Raw genomic sequence first — 19779 nt, 5'->3', positions numbered from 1 at the left:
GATGATATGGGGAAAATATGTGTGAAAGTATTCACATGGGAGTCGACATGGACTTCACACACTACACCAGGGAAATATTCCAAAACAACATGTTTCCCATGTGCAAAATGCATGTTTCACATGTGCACAATCACGTGATCACATGATGTTTTTGCAAATTTGAAATTCCTGTGTTTTTTTTCTGTTAGGGAAATAGAGTAACATTATCAAAATGTCCACCAGATCAAACCTCCATCATTGTCCATTTCCTGGCCTGAGAGTAGCACCAGTCACCCGTGAGTGAGGCGTGGAGAAGGAGGGATGTGAAGTGCAGCTGCAGGACTCTTTATGTAAAAGTATGAACCGTGTCTGCCCTCACATGCAGCCGTGGCTTCTGTGTAGGTGTAGTGAAATGCACTACTGGGGTGTTGTTTTCTTGGACACATTTATTACTTTCTCAGCATAAATTCATCAAACCTGGCTGAATATGAATTGTGGGTTTGGCGAACAAATACGAGGAGAGATTACACTTCTGTTGCTTAATGATAGGCGACACTAAGTAGGACATTCAGTGGGGTATTTTCTTTTATAAAACTTCATTTTCTTTTGTAGTTCTTTTGTGTGCATGTCTTTCCAATAAACACACCATTTTACTTCGTTAAACATAACACACTGGAACCTGCTGTAGAAAATCATTATCGCATATCAATATTCATGATGATCTGCGACACTGACATGAAAACAATCACCCAAAACTGAAAGAACACATAGAAACATTGATGAAACCAAATTCAGGCTTTAAGTTTATACCCTAGATCGTTTCCACACTATCCACCCCAACACACACACGTTACCACTGCCGTGCTAAACAACCACCAGCTGGGCCCAAGAACAAGAAGCCCTTTTCACAACTATTTCGGCCAGTGTGCGTACAGTAATATCACATTCCTAATCCCCGCTGACAAGAAATGAAGTTGCAGAAATGAAAATGAACAGGAATGGCTGTGCAGCCTGAAATAGCTGCATCAGACAGGAGTCTCAGAGAATAATGTAATTGGGGTGCTTAGTGACAAGCTGAGCAAGGAAGGAGGGAGGGGGGGAGTGTTCAGAGTGCTTCTGGGCTTCCACACAGTATAAAGATAAATTAGTGTAGGACAAAGGATTTGTTAAGACGAAAGGGAAGAAGGCAGAGGAAGGTTCGGTGACTGCGTGTAACTGTGGTTTTTAAGTATGAAAACAACAGAAGGGAGTTTTTGCTTATTAAATACATACAATATTAATTCATTTAACCATCTTTAAAAAGGTGTGACCAGTGAGTGTGACATAAAAGGAGACTTTTGCATTCTGTAAAGTCAGAATCAATCTATTGGTCTTTTCTATTTCTATTACTGTCAAAAGCTCCCAAAATGTATATTTATCTCAAGAAAATATGCGCTGATTAGATTGAATTCAAGTATTCCAGATCACTAACGCAGCAGGTTTCTCATATATTCTCCTTTGTGTGTCAGAACCCTGTAGATGATATTTCTTGATCATGATGGAGAGAGATTGAGCTGTCAGCAGCAATAAGTCAACAGAGCTCCTGTGCCGCATCTGCCTTGGGCGAGTGTCATTGTAAAAAATGAAATGCCACAATCACCATCACCAGAAAGATCGTGAAAAGTTTATTCTTAGGACCCTTCTGATTAATGCAAACTACACCTTGCTTCACTATCACAGACTCCCCGTTTTCTTTACTTTCTCTGCTCAGTGGCTGTTTTAAAACCTGAGCGTGTCACCTCTCGCTTCTATTTTCACTCTCAGGCGTCACCTCAAAAGTCCCATCTTGGTACAACTAAGTTTTTTTGTTCAGGAATTACATTTTGACTTCTTAAATTAAATCACAAAAAAAACATTTCCATTTAAAATGATGCAAAATGGCGAGATTAGAGAGTAGATACTGTGTCATAAACAACAATCCAATATTCGCCATTTTGAGCCCAAGCCTATGGTTGACCCCCACTATTTGCTTCATTTCTGCAAGTTCCCATTGGTCTGAAAATAGTGAAAACGTGTTATACCTGTAGCCATGGAAGCAGCAGTGGATCCTACTTAGCCATCTTCCTGGGAGGGAAAACACTCTCATTTAGACAGACATGCAAAAGGATATGTGAGCAGCCACCTGTGATTATGGTGCCGTTACATAACGAGGTTTACAGTCGAGATGTGTGAACCTTGTGATCTACTGTTCTCCAAGCTCGCGGCACTCCGGCATCAGATCCTTACATTATGCAGGAGCCGGTATGGTACCTGTTGCTGGCACACACTGAGACGCCTTAAAAGAACGCTTTGAGCTCCATTAGTTGATGTCCTCGGTCAAACACAATAGCCTGGTGATGATCTCACACACAGGCTATTGCAAAATCACCCTCAGAAATCTGAAATCAGAGGCTGTGAAGGAGAAAGAATAGGAGCAGAGAGAGAGAGAGAGAGAGAGAGAGAGAGAAAATGAAAAAAACAGAGAGGGTTCCTGCCCTGATGAATCATTAGTGATAAAGCTGGGGCTGAGCCAGTACGGCTGTATTTAGAAACTTCGCACTCTTTCAACCCCCTCCCTTACTAATTGTCATCTCTTTTAGCGTTTGACTGATGACTGGCTCTCTGAAAAGATGTGAGAAAAGGGGTGCAGGCACTCAGCTCTGAGGATAATGTCACACTTTAAAGCTGTCAAGGGTAACAGTAAAGCACTCAACATTGGCAGTGACTAAGAAAAAGCTACAGCATGCTCCTAAAAACAACTGAAGGCACAAAAAAGAAGAGACGCTGAAGATTGTTACAGGCATGGTGACACATCAAGACAATAGTCGTGTGTGAGCACCAAAAACAGATCGTCCATTGGATGTTTTTTTTCAAATAATGAAATACTGTAAATGAAATAAGACGGCTCGAATAATTTAAATTCTTCTGACAGGGAAGTCCTGGCATGGTGTGAGCGACACACACACACACACACACACACACACACACACACACACACACACACACACACACACACACACACACACACACACACACACACACACACACACACACACACGCGCGCCCGCCCGCGCACACACGCGCGCCCGCACACGCACACACACCCCCTTGGGTCAAATGTGGTTGATTAGTTGTTGGTGACAAGTGTGAAAGGCATCGCTCTGCACTGAGACACAGCACCCAGCAGCATGATATTTTGAACCTGTCGAGTCTTTCACTACGGCAGCTGGCTGTCACAGGTCAAACCGAGACACAAAGAAGATTTACTCCGGTCATGTTGCAGCCACACACCAGACAATACTCTCACATGATGCTGCAAAGACCGAGCAAGTTTGCAACTACTCTAACAGAGAAATCTTGATGAATTAAAAGGTGGGATAACTGGACTTATCTCCGGAGTAAAAGCAGGCTACAAAAGACAGCAAGTTCTGGGCTTGTAATTTTGTGTGGGAAATCAATGGAAAAGCCTTTATTCTTCATTATGTTGCTCCCATCTACTTTTAACTGAATATGATGGTGGTGTGATTGTGTTTTCTGAATGATACCTCTGTGCATCAAGTTGCTGTCAACTGGTAGTGCCATGATGTGGGTGGGAGGGAGGGCGGGAAGGAGGGAGGGAGGGAGACAACAAGATAGAGAGAGAAAGAGTGGAGAGGGAGGAGAAAAGAGAGGGAGGCTGCAAATGGCAGCTTCTGTGACACTACAGGAAGGAGGGAGGGAGAGAGAAAGGACCATGAGCAAGAAACAGTCCGAGGTAGAGAGAGTGAGAGAGAGAGAGAGAGAGAGTGAGAGAGAGAAAGAGAGAGAGTGAGTGAGTGAGAGTGAGAGAGAGAGAGAGAGAGAGAGAGAGAGAACAGCAGTCCAACTAGATCAGATTGCAAAAGATTGATAGAGAGAGCTGTTCAGTTAATAAGCAGTGAGTGGATATTGGGCAGTTTTATGGGAAATGTGAAGGACAGACTTAATGGTAGTAAAAATAAAGGATGAACAGAAGACCAGCTGAATAAATTGCCTCAGAAGATGGAGATACAAAAAACAGAATTTTTGTTTGGACAGTTCTCGTTTTGCACCTGTTTTCCAAGTCCAGCATTTGCCTGAGCAGCGGCGGCAGCGGCGTGGCCCGGGGTTTTGGTGCAACTCAGCCTGGTTCGTTCTTCACCTGCAGCTTCCACAAAGCTCCTGACAAAAAAAAGAGAGAGAGGGAGTGACAAGAGATCAAGCAAGGATGAAGAAATTCAAAGGGGGTCTGTGCCTTGTGCTGAAGATGATGGAGTGGTTTTCTCCGGCGTGAGAGTAACACACAAAGGAAGGAGCAGCTGTAGTGGCAGATGCAGAGAATGCCTCAGTTTGGTTAACAGGGACACCAGGACAGAAGAAGATATCACCGTTTAGTTCTGCAGCCTGGGTGTGGGACAGGTAGAGACAAAGGTAAGACGTGGACAGAAAACTTTACCTCAAACTTGCAGCCTGATTGTAACAGTATTTGTCAGATGCTATTGGTCTTTTGTAAAAGTGGCAGTGGAAGGCAGTCTGCTCGAAAGCATTCCCCGTGGAGCACATCCACGGGCATTCGATTCAAATTCAGTCAGACATCTAATATTGAATTCATACATCATTATTTAGAAACAGCACTTAACTAGACATTGAGTGCTTTGAAAACAAAATCTTATTGTCCAAGCACATGTCACCACAAACTGGAATTAAATGTATAAAACTGCTCAAATCCGTAACCAATGTAAAAGTAAGCAGAACAAACCGTTTCATTTCAAATCCACTGTAACACAGAGCTGAAACAGAAAATAATGTCCTCCTGTGTGCAGCTTTACTACGGCAGCTATACGCTTTTTTTCCCCCTGTAGAATGTGGTTGAATGCAATGTCATAAATTATTTTTCTATCATCAACCTCTCATGTGGGGTTGATTATCTTCAGTCGATTATTTCAGGCCGGCCACGAAGGCCTTCACTGTTGACATCGCAGCCTGATATGGAAAAGCTCCCAGTTGCTAACGGGTTAAAACAACAGAACTGAAATGTAGCTGGAAGGCACACAAAAACAAACCTTAAAAGTAGTCAGTTAAACAACAGATGAAATTTGAATCCACAATACTGTGGCATTCACTTTGATCCAAATCACATCTTGTTAACAAAGGACAGTGAGACAATATTAGAGCATTAAATTGGGTGATAACAGCACCGTTGAAATAATTAAATAATTAATCATTCATTGAACAGATATTTATTTGGTGATGATAAAGTGAATTAATAATATGTTAACAATAAATTTCAGTTTTGACATAAAAATACCAAACAATTTAATAGTTAAAGATTCTAAAATGTGGAGAGTGGCTTCTTTTCTTGTCTTCGTGTTTCTTACTTTAAATGGAATATATGTAGTTTTTTTCAAGGCTTCAGGCTATTACTTTGAAACGTGGTAAACCGTGATGCAAATTTGCCATTCATTTTTACATTTGATAGAATAATTAATGACAGAAATATAATGAATTTAAAAAATTAAAAAAAAAAATCAATAACAACAACTTCTTTTAGGGGTAGACAACAGTGTAATCATCAGACTCATAAATCCAGTCAGTGTAAACAAACACTGTCTGCATTACATCCAAATTCAACTTCAACATATAATTTAGGCAGCCAGTGTCCTGACAGTGGAGGACAGACAGGAGCAGGTATTAATGGATAAAAATGCTGCTTCAGGTGCTGCATTTTTATGCCGGTGTATAAAGAAATCACTGATGTGCAGGCACAAAAGACACAGAGGATGAAGAGAACGAAGATTATGCAATGTTGCCTGACAGTTCAATGACCTCATCCTTCTTTTCATCTCAGCTTTGTTCAGTTTGATTCACATTTGTTATCCAACAGGGATATTTTAGCATGCAGTGGGACAAAGTGAAAAACACATAATACGCCACATTCGCCAAAAAGCTACAATAGCATGCCAAACACATGGACAATACATGATTTTGTATGGCTTACCGTATAACATCTCGTAGTACTGTTCTAAGAGTTATAAATCTAAACTTGTGTGCTCTAACCAACAGGTGTCACAAAATTGGAATTGACAGAGTTCAGGTTTAAAATGGGTGGACCAGCCTTTGTGAATGGGTACAAATGATAAAAAAAAAAAGAAATCGGCACAAATAAAAGATCAAAACAGCCCAGTGAGAATCTACAGAGGAATGATCAATCAGTAGGGAGCAGGAGCTTGAACAGGGGAAAAGCTACAGGTGCATATTTTGATCTACTTGCAAAAAATATACCGGCTGTACCAAAGACAAGGAGACTTAGTTTTATTATTTGTTTATTAACACTTCTTTCAACCAGCGTGGCCTATATACAGCCTCCAGAGTTGGTTACTGTCTGGTTCCAAGTTACCCTATTATAGTCATTTTACTGAGCAGTTACAGCCTTTTTTAAATGACGGTCACCAGTTATGACAACAACACAAATAAGCTGTTAAGTAGCTTGTATATTATGCTTGCAATCAGACAGCATCTCTGCATGTTGGAGTGGTGTTAATTTCTACAGGAAAATACTTGTAGGTCACTTGAGACGAGATGAGTTCCGCGTGGTGAGCTATAGGAAAATACAATGACACCTGAGCTTCGGCTCTTCCTTCACAATGGCCTTGGGAGGTGGGCTGGGATCGTAGCTCCTCAGTAGCTCAGTTTCCTGCATGCTCGTCTTGAGATGAAGTACCCTCTCCCACTCCACTTCATTGCCCCCCTCCCAATCTCTTCCATTATTTTGCACATCCAATTATTCATTCTATTCATCCTAATCAGCTGCAAGCTTATCATCTCCCCCAGTCGCTCTTCTTGACTCCCCAAGAACACACACAGCAGACTCGGTCACAAAAGGTTATTCAAGAAGTTATTGAATGTAGTGCAAATCACTTTTCGTGTCCTGCCTTATGAATCAAAGATGCATATCCTTCTGTTGATAATGTTTTCCAAACTCAAAGTGGATTAACTGGAAAACACAATAACAATATAAATACAAAAGTACATGACTTACAGCCTTGTGAGCTGTCATTTCATGCTGCTTGTAGTACAACATTTTCATTTTAGTGCCCCAACAATTAACAACTATGAATAACAGTTCCATCTGTGGTCATAAACAAAACCTACAAAGCCACCAAAGTTCAACTGCAACCACTTCCAGAATGATTGACATGTATCTCAATATAAGGACCAGCAGTGGACGAGAACTATACACTCTACACAAATGTAACAGAGGCGCTATACTTATACTTAGCCCTTCTACTTTGTTCATTCCTGTGTTTATATAAGTGAAAATAATAATCGGTTTGTCATAGCAGGTTCCTGTAATTCTTTTTATCCTGTGTTTTGAATTTTGGGTGTTTGAAAAAAACACTTTCATTTACTTACATCGGCAAAAACAAGACTTAAAATGTATTATAAATAAATGAAATGTGTTACATATGAATACCCTCTATGGCTAAAGAACTAGGGATTGCCCCTTTAAACTGCTAATTTCTTTGACTAAAGATCATAAACACTACAAAGGTTTCTAGTTTTTCAGCAATCAAGTCTGTTAAACATGGACTAATAGACAAAAATTTGTGGCATGTTAGCAACCATCATCTCAACAGGGACAAAGAATCTTTAAGCAGCGTCTACACCACATGCACAACCTCTCACAGAATCTGATTTAAACAGCTTCCTATGTAGCTAAAGAAAAGACTTTCTGCATGGTTTGATACTCTAAGGCACTCATCCAATGACTCCAAGGATGAAGAGAGGGTTTTTACTTTCATTTGTCTAATTCATTGGACACCTGACACTGAACGACTACAGTATGATATGGAGACTGCGCGCCGTGGAGGGCTGCTCAGGTCATGCGTGTAGTGTGGACACCGAGATGAATAATGTGAAATGTGGAGACGATATTGAGGCTCAAGATTAATCTCAATTATATAACAAACTTGGTGTGGTTACTGTGTCATATAGTCAGGCCCATCTGCCACGACATGGGTGATCCAAGGAGCGCGAACAAGCGTAATTAAACTGTCTGTACTTGAAACAATTAGAAGGGAAATGACAAGGTAGTCTGTTTCACATGCAGATTCACGTACTGTATTGGAGAGGAGTGATAGGACTACTATTTTTTTTTAGTATTAACAGCTGTCCTCTTTTGGAAGTGTTGTGTCATATTGTCAGAAGACAAAAACGGGCCTTTGGAAGTATAAAAATAGCAAATTTAGCGACAGTATATTTTCCGTATACAGGTATGTGTACAGATATGCGTGACCCTAAGGGACAGTTTTAAGATTGTGAATGAGGTAAGGAGAAGTTCCACCTGAAACATTATGAGTAGGAGGGAGGGGGGGGGATTTGATGCGAGTGTGTGGCAGACGGCAGTGCACCCGGGATTTGGGAGCGCACATGAGTGAGTTGTCAAGTCTTCAGGGCCCAAAATCAGGCAGGCAGACACACAACGGATGTGGCCAGGCAATAAAAGCTGTCTGCACCCAGAGGGGCCTCAGTCCGGCTCCCATGGGTAAAAACTCCTTGACCCTGAGGCACAACATCAAGTGCAGAGTCCGAGTTATCTGCTGCTAGCCCGAGACAATGATTTGACAGCTATACAGACATAATTCAGATTAATTTAATTCCAAACTGATATTTTGACAAATTATGAGTGTCGTATGTCTAATCTTGTAATTTTTTTTGAAAGCTAACATTCCAGTATGTAATTATAACTAATATGTTATACAGGGCGTTGCGCCAGGGAGAAATCTGCTACCTACTTGTATTGAGCACCAAGGGAAGGGGGTTTAAATTTACTGGATCCTCACAACGTGATTAATAACACTGCAAATTGTACAGAATGGGGTCAAATAAATAGAGCCCTTCTCTCTCCGTCGCTGTATGTAGCATCTGGAATTGCACGCCCATGGAATCAGTGGCACACATACAAGTCCCCCAGGAGTTTAAATGCACACACACTACCCCCTCTACTCCCCTTAAAAAAGTATTGTACTGAGAGGACAATGAGTAACTTAGGCCTCAAAAGAACAGATAGAAGAGCACAGCTTGTCTGTTGGATGTGTGATGACTGCGTGGCATGCTGCTGATAGACTATAAATACAACCGAGACGTGCTAAAAATGAACATGTGACAGCCTTCTTTATCACTGGTAGGCCTAAAATTATGAGAGGCCTTCTCATCCTATGAAACGAAAAACCAGACACGAACAGTGACGAGAACAATGGTTAAAAAAAAAATAATCACAAAATAATAATAAACATCTGGTAGGAGTTTATCTCCATTGCCAACCTTCTTTACGATTTGAGACGAAAAAAGCACAGGAAATGCATGTGACAGAAGTGGATGTGCTGGGAGGCCAGCCCTTCACTTACCCAGCCGACATCAAAAGACATGAGGACCCTTCAGTGGGGGCCAATTGGATTTTGAGTCGTGACGTTTAAAGAGAGCAAAATGGCAAGCAGAAGGAGTGTGAAGTAACCAAAGTAACCGGGACTATGGATGCTAACACAACATACCTTCTACTGGGAAGTGCTACATGAAAAATAGTACAATGTTTAAAATACTGTACAATCTTCCTGTTACAATATCGACAATCTCTACTGTTTCTATTATCTCTAGTATTAGGGTTTAAAAGAAGACCAACTTAACAGATGATTGAGTCCAGAAAGACTGACTGTTACTATATTAGTTAATGGAAAATCTTATAATAAGCCAACAAAACATGAACAGAGGAACTAGTGGGAATGTTTGATCCAATAAAGGGTATTGACAGAGTCTTGAAAAACTGCTCTACCAGTATAGAAGTTTACATATTTCCAACCAAAATATGAGTTTTATCTAGATTAGAAGCAAACGTAAACACTGTAAGTAGTGACGGTCATTTGCAATCTAACATGCACGCAGTCTATTCAGTGCACTAATCTAATAATATCATTGGCCTTTTTGGGGGGAGTCAGGATAACTTGTATAACAATGTTTACCATTCATTCACCAAAAGCTTTCATGGTTAGTTCTTTTGTGATGTTTAATACACATGTATGCTGTGATTTGACCATTATGTCGGAGAAAGACGCTCACACATGTTCTCCTCTCTCCTCTCCTGACACTCTCTACAGGGATTGGATTAATGCACAAGGCTCCCACCCAGCTCCCTGTCTATGACTCACTAAAATGCAGTTTAGCCAGGGATCAAGCTGTGAGGGGCCTTGATCACACACTGGGACTCCGGGCCTGCCCTTCTGCTCTAACCCTGCGGCTGGAGGCGCCGTCAGGAGCATGAGTGTAGGACGGATCAACCGCTACAGCATTGTGTCATCTGAGGAAGAGGCCCTCCGCCTCACTACCATGCATGGCATGAACGGCTTTGGCAATGGCAAGATCCACACACGCCGCAAGTGCCGCAACCGCTTCGTCAAGAAGAATGGCCAGTGCAACGTGCATTTTGCCAATATGGACGACAAGTCGCAGCGCTACATGGCCGACATCTTCACCACATGTGTTGATATCCGCTGGCGATGGATGCTATTAGTCTTCACTCTTGTGTTTGTTGTCTCCTGGCTGGCCTTCGGCTTAGCATTTTGGATCATTGCTTTACTGCATGGAGATCTGGATAACCCAGCCGGAGATGACAACTTCACTCCATGCGTCTTACAGGTCAATGGATTTGTGGCTGCCTTTCTATTCTCCATTGAAACGCAGTCTACCATAGGTTACGGCTACCGCTGTGTGACTGAGGAGTGCCCAGTGGCTGTCTTTATGGTGGTCTTCCAGTCCATTGTGGGCTGCATCATTGACTGCTTCATGATTGGAGCCATCATGGCCAAGATGGCACGGCCTAAAAAGCGAGCGCAAACACTGTTGTTTAGCCACAATGCAGTCATTGCCATGCGGGACGGAAAGCTGAGCCTCATGTGGAGGGTAGGGAATCTTCGCAAGAGCCACATTGTAGAGGCCCATGTCAGAGCACAGCTTATCAAACCTCGGATAACTGATGAAGGGGAATATATTCCTCTAGATCAGATCGACATTAATGTGGGCTTCGACAAAGGTTTGGACAGGATTTTCTTGGTTTCGCCCATCACTATTCTCCATGAGATAGATGAGGAGAGCCCCCTTTTTGGGATCAGCAAACAGGACTTGGAAACATCTGACTTTGAGATTGTCGTCATCTTGGAGGGGATGGTTGAAGCAACTGCCATGACCACGCAGGCTCGCAGTTCCTACCTGGCCTCTGAGGTCCTTTGGGGTCACCGGTTTGAGCCAGTCTTGTTTGAGGAGAAGAACGTGTACAAGGTGGATTACTCTCACTTTCACAAAACCTACGAGGTGCCGTCCACCCCTCGCTGCAGTGCCAAGGACATGGTGGAGAACAAGTTCCTAGTCCCCAGCTCTAACTCCTTCTGCTATGAAAATGAGCTGGCTTTCCTCAATCGTGATGAGGAGGAGGAGGAAGATGTAGGTGGTGGGAGCAGGGCACTGGCAAACCTCAGTCCAGACCGCAACAGCCGACATGAATTTGAACGCTTACAGGCCGCCAGGACACTGGATCAAAGGTCATATCGAAGAGAGTCAGAAATATGACCTCTACCCATTGACCCAGGATCAAATTTCAATAACTTTATCCAAGGGTAAAAATGCAGAACAATGCAAAGTGCCATAGGGAAAGCTGACAACTGTGAAAGAGTGGAAAATAAATAGGACAAGAGTAAAAGGGGCTTAACTGGAAGGAATGGGGAAATGCAAGAGTACACAGCTTAGACAAATTGTGGTAAGGAATGTCTACAACCAAGGAAAAGGCTAGAGAAAGACCTTCTTCCTTCATGGAAACTTGAATCTTTTTTTTTTTCACACAGTCATTTTGAGTTAAGAGTGTTTAATGATAGTGCATCAACAAACTATTACAACAGAACTGTATAATCAAATCTTAGGTGTAAATACATTTCTTAGGTAAGTTATGTTTTGTGTGCTGTATCAGTTTCCAAAAACACCTCTAAAAATATAGAAGTTGCTCTTTCAACTTATTCTCGGCCACAAATAATAGTGTTACAAGCCTTCTCTTAAGCTCTCCTCGCATTGCTGTAATTTTCTGGACCTGCTTTTTGTGACACGTTGAAAATTTGTGCACTGCAGCAATCATATGCAATGAGCCATGTTAAAATATCTGACCGTGAGCCACTGAGAACAACGTAATTCACCACTAAAATATCAGTAAGGTTTCAACAAGGTTCTGAATCCAACACAGGGAGAGCAGGCAAAATTAATTGCACTGAGAAAAACATTTAAAAAAAAGAATGTGTTGAACAGAAATAAAACTTTATATTCACTGAATGCCTCTTACAAGCCACCAATATCATGATCTGGCTGCTTACATATATGATGACATGTACAAACACTGCTAAGAGGTCTAGTAAAACAAAATTGAAACACAAATGGTGAACAACCTGCATAAATGAACATCCTGTAACTATAATACAATTTGTAATATCCAGGTTTTCAGGTATTGACCAGATTAATCGATGAATAGCCGCAATTTCTAATCCCGCAAAGAAATGCACCTTAAAGTATACCTTTACTTTTGCAACTTATCTAACAAACTAAGTTCAAAATAAAATGTGGATGTTGGAAGTCATGAACAAACTGGCTTAAATTGATCAAACTTGAAGTGCATTTGTTCTCTTTAAAAATGAATCTATGCATACTGACAGTATCAGGGGACACACATCCCATTGAGTTCTGTGTGAGATTAAACATTTTTATGATGTTGCTTTAATCAACAATTCAATCAATGCTCAGAAAAACAGTCCAAAATAAAAAAATAAAAAGAATAGAATAAAGTCCAAGAGAAGTGGTTTTGTTTATCAAATATATTTGATTAGAGTTAAATTAAACTGATAGTAATTGATTGCAAAAATTTCTACTTTTTCTTCAAATATACACAGGAAGATTGCTTTAATTTGTTAGTCCAAAGTAAATGTGATCAAGATTTGGCTGTTTCTCTTCCTGCCCAAAAAGCCCAAATGCTAAATGAACAAGCATCGTAAGGCCACATGTGACTACAATACTTAGTGTTATAATAAGGTTAGAATAGTCCAAATGTATTAGCAAGCTTCTAGCAGCTGGCTCTACATTTCTGTTCATTTTACATCAACAGTGGGTAAATTTAACTGTTCTTTATATTGTTACAAACAGAGTCTATGTCTTTCAGACTGTAACTGGTGTGTAGAGACGAAGGCCGGAGACATACTTGCTTTTGAATCACATGTTTACGTTGACAATCATTTGAATTGTGAACATTTTTCCTTACATACTTACCTCTGTGCTCTGCGTGTCTGGAGGACTCCACCAGAATGCACACCAGAGAAACAAGGATATCATTGGAGCATACAAATTTGCTTGATGTTAACAATAAACATGGCAACAATGGAGGTGGTCACTACTTTACTGATTCTGAGATCACAGAGGGACTAAACACGCAACTGTCCCGACTCTGTTTTTCTATCATTTTCCACTGTGGATGGACATAACAGTCTCGGACTTGTTTCCATTTTGTTTGGCAAGTCCCTGACCCTGTCAAGTCTCCATACCGCTCATACCGGCCATCTGTATATTGCATTGCGTTAATTTCTGAAGATATCCACACCCAACACTCCAAACAGCACGCAAACATATAGCTAAAAGCAAGTACATCTCCGGCCTATTAGACGTTTTTTTTTTATGGCAGACATTCTGACTTGTTCCGTTAAGTGTCCCCGTAAACTATGACAGTGAACCAACATGCACAAAAGTAGGACCTCCCCTAAGTGGAATGCAGCCATCATTAACACACCTGTGGTTTCCCTGCAATGACGAGTCAAAATGTCTGCTCTTACAAAAAGGTCCATTAGAGGACAAAATATTATTCATTTAATGACAAATGTATCTTTTAGTTGGGCTAAAACCTGTATACATGAGCATCAGCTTCCCCTTTTTTCAATACCTGATTCTAGCATTTACAAACATCACACACTGTAGACAGCTAAATGAATTTTAGCAATACGCTAATACGACGAGTTAAGACACTGGAGCAAAGTCTGATTGGAAGCAATAAACACTGAAGCACACCTTTTTGAATCGATTTTAAGAAACGGATTCTTATTAATTCCATTGTAATAAACTGAATGTACATATTCAGAAATCTTAATTCCGAGATAACAAGTGAAAGGCATGGTGCAAGGAAAATTATCATATTTGTTTTTGTTTTTATTGTACTTGTATGCATATTTTCTCAGATTTTATACCAAAGTAATGGAGTGTAGCTCAGAGCTTTATAGTGATTGTTCCCACGATAATCTTCCACAACCAGTTTAGGTGTTTCAGTCAAAAGTTTGCAAATGGTCTCTTTATACACTTTTATTAAAAAAAGAAAAGAAAAAAAGAAATGCCATCAATTCAAGCGAATCCCTGTTTTATCAAAATATAAAATTAAATCAAGTAAATTTTTATTTCTAGTTAGAGATTCATTTGTTATGACTATTAAGTAGTTTAAGATACACAATTAATATGCATGACAATTTCTTTTCTTTGGCATGGACAATAGCATTTAAAAATGATCCCTTATTCTAGATGCCTAGTCAGAAGTTATCATTCAAACCTCAATATTTTTATATTGTGTCACATACTAATTATCGAGTCCAGTTTATCTATTACCTCACTGAAATGTGGATGTCATTGTTCCTGTGAAACAATTTTAGTTCACCTTCACCTTCACACATGAAGGATTACATATGTGAAAGGAAGGAATAGAAATTGGTGAAAAAGGACAACATGAGAACAAAGAGGAGAACCATAAAATGGTTGTTATGTTGGTCACAATGACTAATATTTTCCTAATAGTCATTTAACTCTAGTGATATGTTTGAGTCTATGATAGTTCTTGATTATATGTTGCTTTCTTTTTTTTTTTGGCGGGGTGGGGGGGGGTATTGTAGAATGTCGTAAAATATAAATAGAATTTCTTTGGCTGACAAGTGAAGCATTCTTTACCCAACTCTAAACATGTATTGTGCTCATTACCTTCTGAGAAGGTTGTGTACACTGATGTGTAAAGCCTCTGCACCTACTCACAACATTTTCAGTGGTTAAAAACAAAAAAAACAAGAAAGGTGAAGAGTCAACACCTTCTATGCTACGTCACTGAAATGCATAGTTCGATAATTTCTACCGAATATTTTTTTCAGAGATTGCTTTAGCTTTGATGTTGCCCACCTGAGCCCTTAAAAAAGAAGCACACACAAAAGTTTTAGCTAAATATAAAGATTTATAGTGTAAAAAAAAAAAAAAAGCAATGTGATGTTATAAAAATGATAATAGGGAGCAGCCAGGCTAAAAAAAATAACCTGCATATTTTTATACAAAGTTCTTTTTGATAGATGCAACAATCAATATTTATCTGTTTTTACCAGAGTACTATAATGAAATCACGACTGAGAGGCAAAAATATAATTATTGTCTTAGTTTTCAATTCTTTCATTTATGTTGTTTCCTTTCTGCACAGAAGCTCATGATTAAACAGGTATTTCTCTTAAAGGGATGATTGGAAAAAAAACCTTTGACCTCTGTAGAAGTCTTCCTATGTCCAGCGAAATGTCTACTGGGCTTTTGATTTTAATTCAAAGTCATTTAAATTATTCAATTAAAAAACTAACTGTGAAAAAAGATTGTTTTTATCTCTTTTGTTGCTGCGTTGTATTGCAAAGCATGGATTTACTCAAGCTTGGTTAATCAATGAAGAAGTGGTAGCTGAGGTAATGCATCACCATGAGGGGTAGTTTAATACCAGAGATCAAGCTTCATGTCACCACAGTCAGATGACTTCCTGGTCTTGGGCCAATTATTCAAGAAGGCACATTAATTAATCACTATGACACACAAACAACCAGAGGGGCCAGGGGCCTTTTGGCCCTGTGGAACCAGGCAAGGGACTTTGTCGGATCAATTGGGTAACAACATTATTAATCTAAAACCTCAGAACGGAGGAAACCTGAATGTTTTTAAGCATTCAATTTGACTGTTTTCACAGGAGACATATTGACATGGCGCAGACCAATATATATGGTCCTTAATTTTGATTACCAAATAATTATGACAAATAACTGCACCAAGAGGTAAATTTTACATTAAAAAAATTAACATGTATTTTTTCTCTGGATGAGTAACTGTGACACTGTTTCTAAATGACCAACCATATCTTTTGCACTTTTGCCAATTACTTTCTGGTTATTTACAGGCCAACGTGTACAATGGTAACAATCACTGTTAACCTAAAATTGGCTAATATTGTTACTGTTAGTGTAAATTTATGGACCATATTAGTCAAGTATAGTATAATTAGAGATTAGAAAAGATATTATGCAACAAAATTTTAAAATGCAAAAAACATTACATTTTCAAATATTGTGGTATTTCTGTGATAGGGCTCCCCGAGAGGAAAGAGTTGAAAGAAACACGATAGTACGCGTATGCGATTTTGCTACTACAAGCTTGTCATCGGCACCAACGAACAAATTTTTGACGAGAAATGAATAATCCGGAATACTACACACGAGATCTGTGACCATCAGTTCTTTCTAAATAATTCAGGTTGGGGTGATTAAATCACCCACAGTGAGTGACAGCTGTAGGATTAACATGCTGGCCACTGGTTGTGCTGAGCTCAGGCGTTGGGTCTCAGCACTAACTGACACTGGGATCACAGAGGCTATGCTGGAAGCTTTTGCCAAATTTCATTATGTAACATGGACCAGGCAGTATATGTCAGGCTTTGTGTGGCTTGGCATCACACATATAGAGTAAAAAGGAAGCTTTCAGGATTAGTGGTGGACGGTGTTAATGAGTTTCGAATGCATGAAAGCATTATAGATTTTTTTTCATCAGTGCAACAAGGCTGGTAGTACACAGAATTTGACTTGACTCAGAAAATGAGCCGTCTCTTGATGGTGTGATGTCAAACTGGTGTGCTGTCACACTAGGATTAGACATCAAGAGGTCCTGGATAATTAAGGGCATGTCAGGATAAACTGCCCTGCAATTGAGATGGTTGCTTTATAATCCCCAACACATGCCATACAGATGGGATGGGTGCTGCTGATGTGTAGACTCTAACTTCAGTTACTTTGATTATTCTTCACGAGTAAAATCCCATTGAAATGTTGTTATGTTGGATATTTTTTGTCTACTGTTAGTCACAATTAAACTTTGCAAACTAGGGTAGCAAAGATGCAATAAGTACTTTTTGTTGCTACATTTTACTAGTAAATTGAGCAAACGTGTCAAGCTGAAATGCCTGGAAATGACCGTTTTATAACCTAATCCCAGAGCTGAGTGTCACTGGTGCACCAGCCTTTCCCTTCACACTTACAGCTCCTATTAATTACCATATGGAGGCTGTTGCCACGTAACCCGACAGACGAAAGAGAGAGAGAGAGAGAGAGAGAAAAAAAAAAGGTGCAGCTGGCGAGCAAACCAGACACAACTTCAGCAGAGACTGATACACTAACGCCAGACAGCCAGATAGATAGATGGCTGTGATGATTTCACGTCATCAAGATATTGTGTCTAAATTACGCAACGGCAAAGTTGAAAACCAGGATCCCTTGGGAACGTCCCTTCTGTGACTCCCAGGGAACAGTTGATTCAGCCAGCTGGGGCCTGGATTCACACATTTGCTCACATGATATAAAACAAAATAGCTACTAAAAGTCTTCTGGAGCCAATTGAAGGATACAGAAGGATGTGAGGAAGTGGCCTGGCCAGGCTCTCTGCCAGCCAGCTCATATAGACTAGTTATAATTAATGATGGAACAAAGTCCCTGTAGCCTGAACTATTGATGACAGTAAAATGAGGGGGAGCTGTGTTGAAGGGGCTATATAAAGCTCTTCAGTGTCAAACCACATGTGGCTCTGTAGCCAACACCTTCACCACTAGAAGTGTCCCAGTTAGTTCCTGTGATAGTATCACTCAATCAAAGATACTTAGGGTGATTTGACATCTATGTCAATATAACGATGCCTGGAATTTATACTGACCCACATATGAGCTCATCCCATGGTGCAATAAATGGGTGATATACAGTAGAATGAACCTGATTCAATTTAAATCGTGTAATGCCATTCTTACACATTGGAGGGGAAAATTTATTATTAGGTCCCAAGATGTTGATTAAAAGACCTCCATATTATAAAATGTGTATTATGGCAAATTGTGCAAGATAGTCATGCCTGGTAAAAAATGATCCACTATGGTAGTAATAATAGAATACTAAATTATATATGACTGTATTTAGGCAAGGCCTTAATCAAGTTAACACATAAGGATATAAAAACTATAAATTTGTAGAAATAGATACTTTCCAACAGTTTGCACGCCAACACACACACTTCAGTAAGACAATAAAACCAACTGGAAGTGCTGCTGAGTTGACAGAAAGTACAAACTGATCCTTTTAAGATCTGAAAAGTGTGATGGGAATTTCTCCAATGACTGAGACATGTTTTGTAGTCTGTTACCCAAATGGAGACACAACAGCCCTGTCTTGCCACCCACGCTTGCTGTCTTGTGTAAAAAGCTCACTGGTGTTATCCATTAGTTGTCAGCAGTGCCTGAGTACACATCGAAAGACTGTAAATGTACACAGATTTTATTTTAAAGGCACAGAAGGGTACCCTTGCTTGATGGCATCACCCCATCACTCACAACCTCATCACACGTCCAATCTGAGCCTTCTTTTGGCCGTCTTTACAGAAGACATTTTGCATGTCACAGTAGGAAAACACAAGTATAAACAATACAATGAATAATGGCTGTATTCCGTTTAACTGCTTTGTTTTCAGGGTCCTGGTGTTGTGCATGCTTGTTTACCATCACACAGTGACAGGCTCTGTTAGTAGCATTAGTAATACCCGTGTTTTTTTCTACTACAACAGTGTATTTTTTTTCTTACCATCACAGGGGTCACCGAATTTTAAAATCCTCCACATACAGGTCATTTTATATTACAGCTGACATGAGATGTTTGCAACCAAATGTTCATGTCTCTCACTTTTATTATTAGTTCATCTTGACTAATTTAATAATTAACTGGTACACCGCTGACATGCTGTCCCCCAATAAAGCTGCAATTTGGAGCTTTAACCTGAGAAAGGTGCCGTGTGCAACACTAAATGTGCCAACACATTATGGGTCTTATCTTCTCTCGGTTACGGTAGGTGCCTCTAGTCTATCCTGATTCATGAGGCAACATGACTGGACAACCTGAGGGGACATGAAGGGGGCCACTCTCATTTCCTGGCTCTCAACCCTTAGTAATTATCTGTGTGCCCAAAGGCCGTCAGTGTGTCTCAGAGGAAAAGAGAAAGATAGACAAAGGCAGTAAAGTTTAATTAATTCTATTTACTTCTAATATTTTATGAAGAATATCATCTTCTGCCTCTCATTTTATTGATTTACCTATTCCTTATCGTGGATTTCATAACCCACGTGGTGTTAAAGCAGCTTGTAAATTTATATTACAGAAACTGAGAAACATCTGAAAAATAATTGATAAAAATCAACAAAACATGTTGTAAACAGAGCCTTCCTTCTGGAAGCGATACACTTCTTAGAAGTACAAACGATGAAAGTTTTCACACTGTCATATTCAGAGACTTTGAGTCCCACCAGCTAAATGCTAGTGAGTCTCCTAATATTGGTATAAGTCAACAGCTTCAAACTTA

General features: G+C 40.0%; 1 protein-coding gene across 1 annotated transcript; it reads left to right on the top strand.

The window, feature by feature from the left end:
• The first annotated feature begins 3759 nt into the window (after positions 1 to 3759).
• Positions 3760 to 14972, top strand: kcnj12a (potassium inwardly rectifying channel subfamily J member 12a). The gene is made up of 2 exons (XM_069691435.1): positions 3760 to 4425; positions 10146 to 14972. The coding sequence occupies exon 2, from the start codon at positions 10306 to 10308 to the stop codon at positions 11608 to 11610; it is 1305 nt and encodes a 434-aa protein (XP_069547536.1). The 5' UTR covers positions 3760 to 4425; positions 10146 to 10305; the 3' UTR covers positions 11611 to 14972.
• Positions 14973 to 19779: the final 4807 nt, after the last annotated feature.

Source organism: Brachyistius frenatus, unplaced genomic scaffold, assembly GCF_029030835.1.
Source record: "Brachyistius frenatus isolate BFR_SWC_R1_liver_20210118 unplaced genomic scaffold, ASM2903083v1 Contig_11, whole genome shotgun sequence".
Classification (NCBI taxonomy): domain Eukaryota; kingdom Metazoa; phylum Chordata; class Actinopteri; family Embiotocidae; genus Brachyistius; species Brachyistius frenatus.
Note: the sequence above shows the minus strand (reverse complement) of the source record. Positions and strands in the feature narration are given on the sequence as shown.

Coding starts and splice junctions, on each gene's coding strand:
- kcnj12a (XM_069691435.1), top strand. CDS start 10,306: ATGAGTGTAGGACGGATCAACCGCTACAGCATTGTGTCATCTGAGGAA.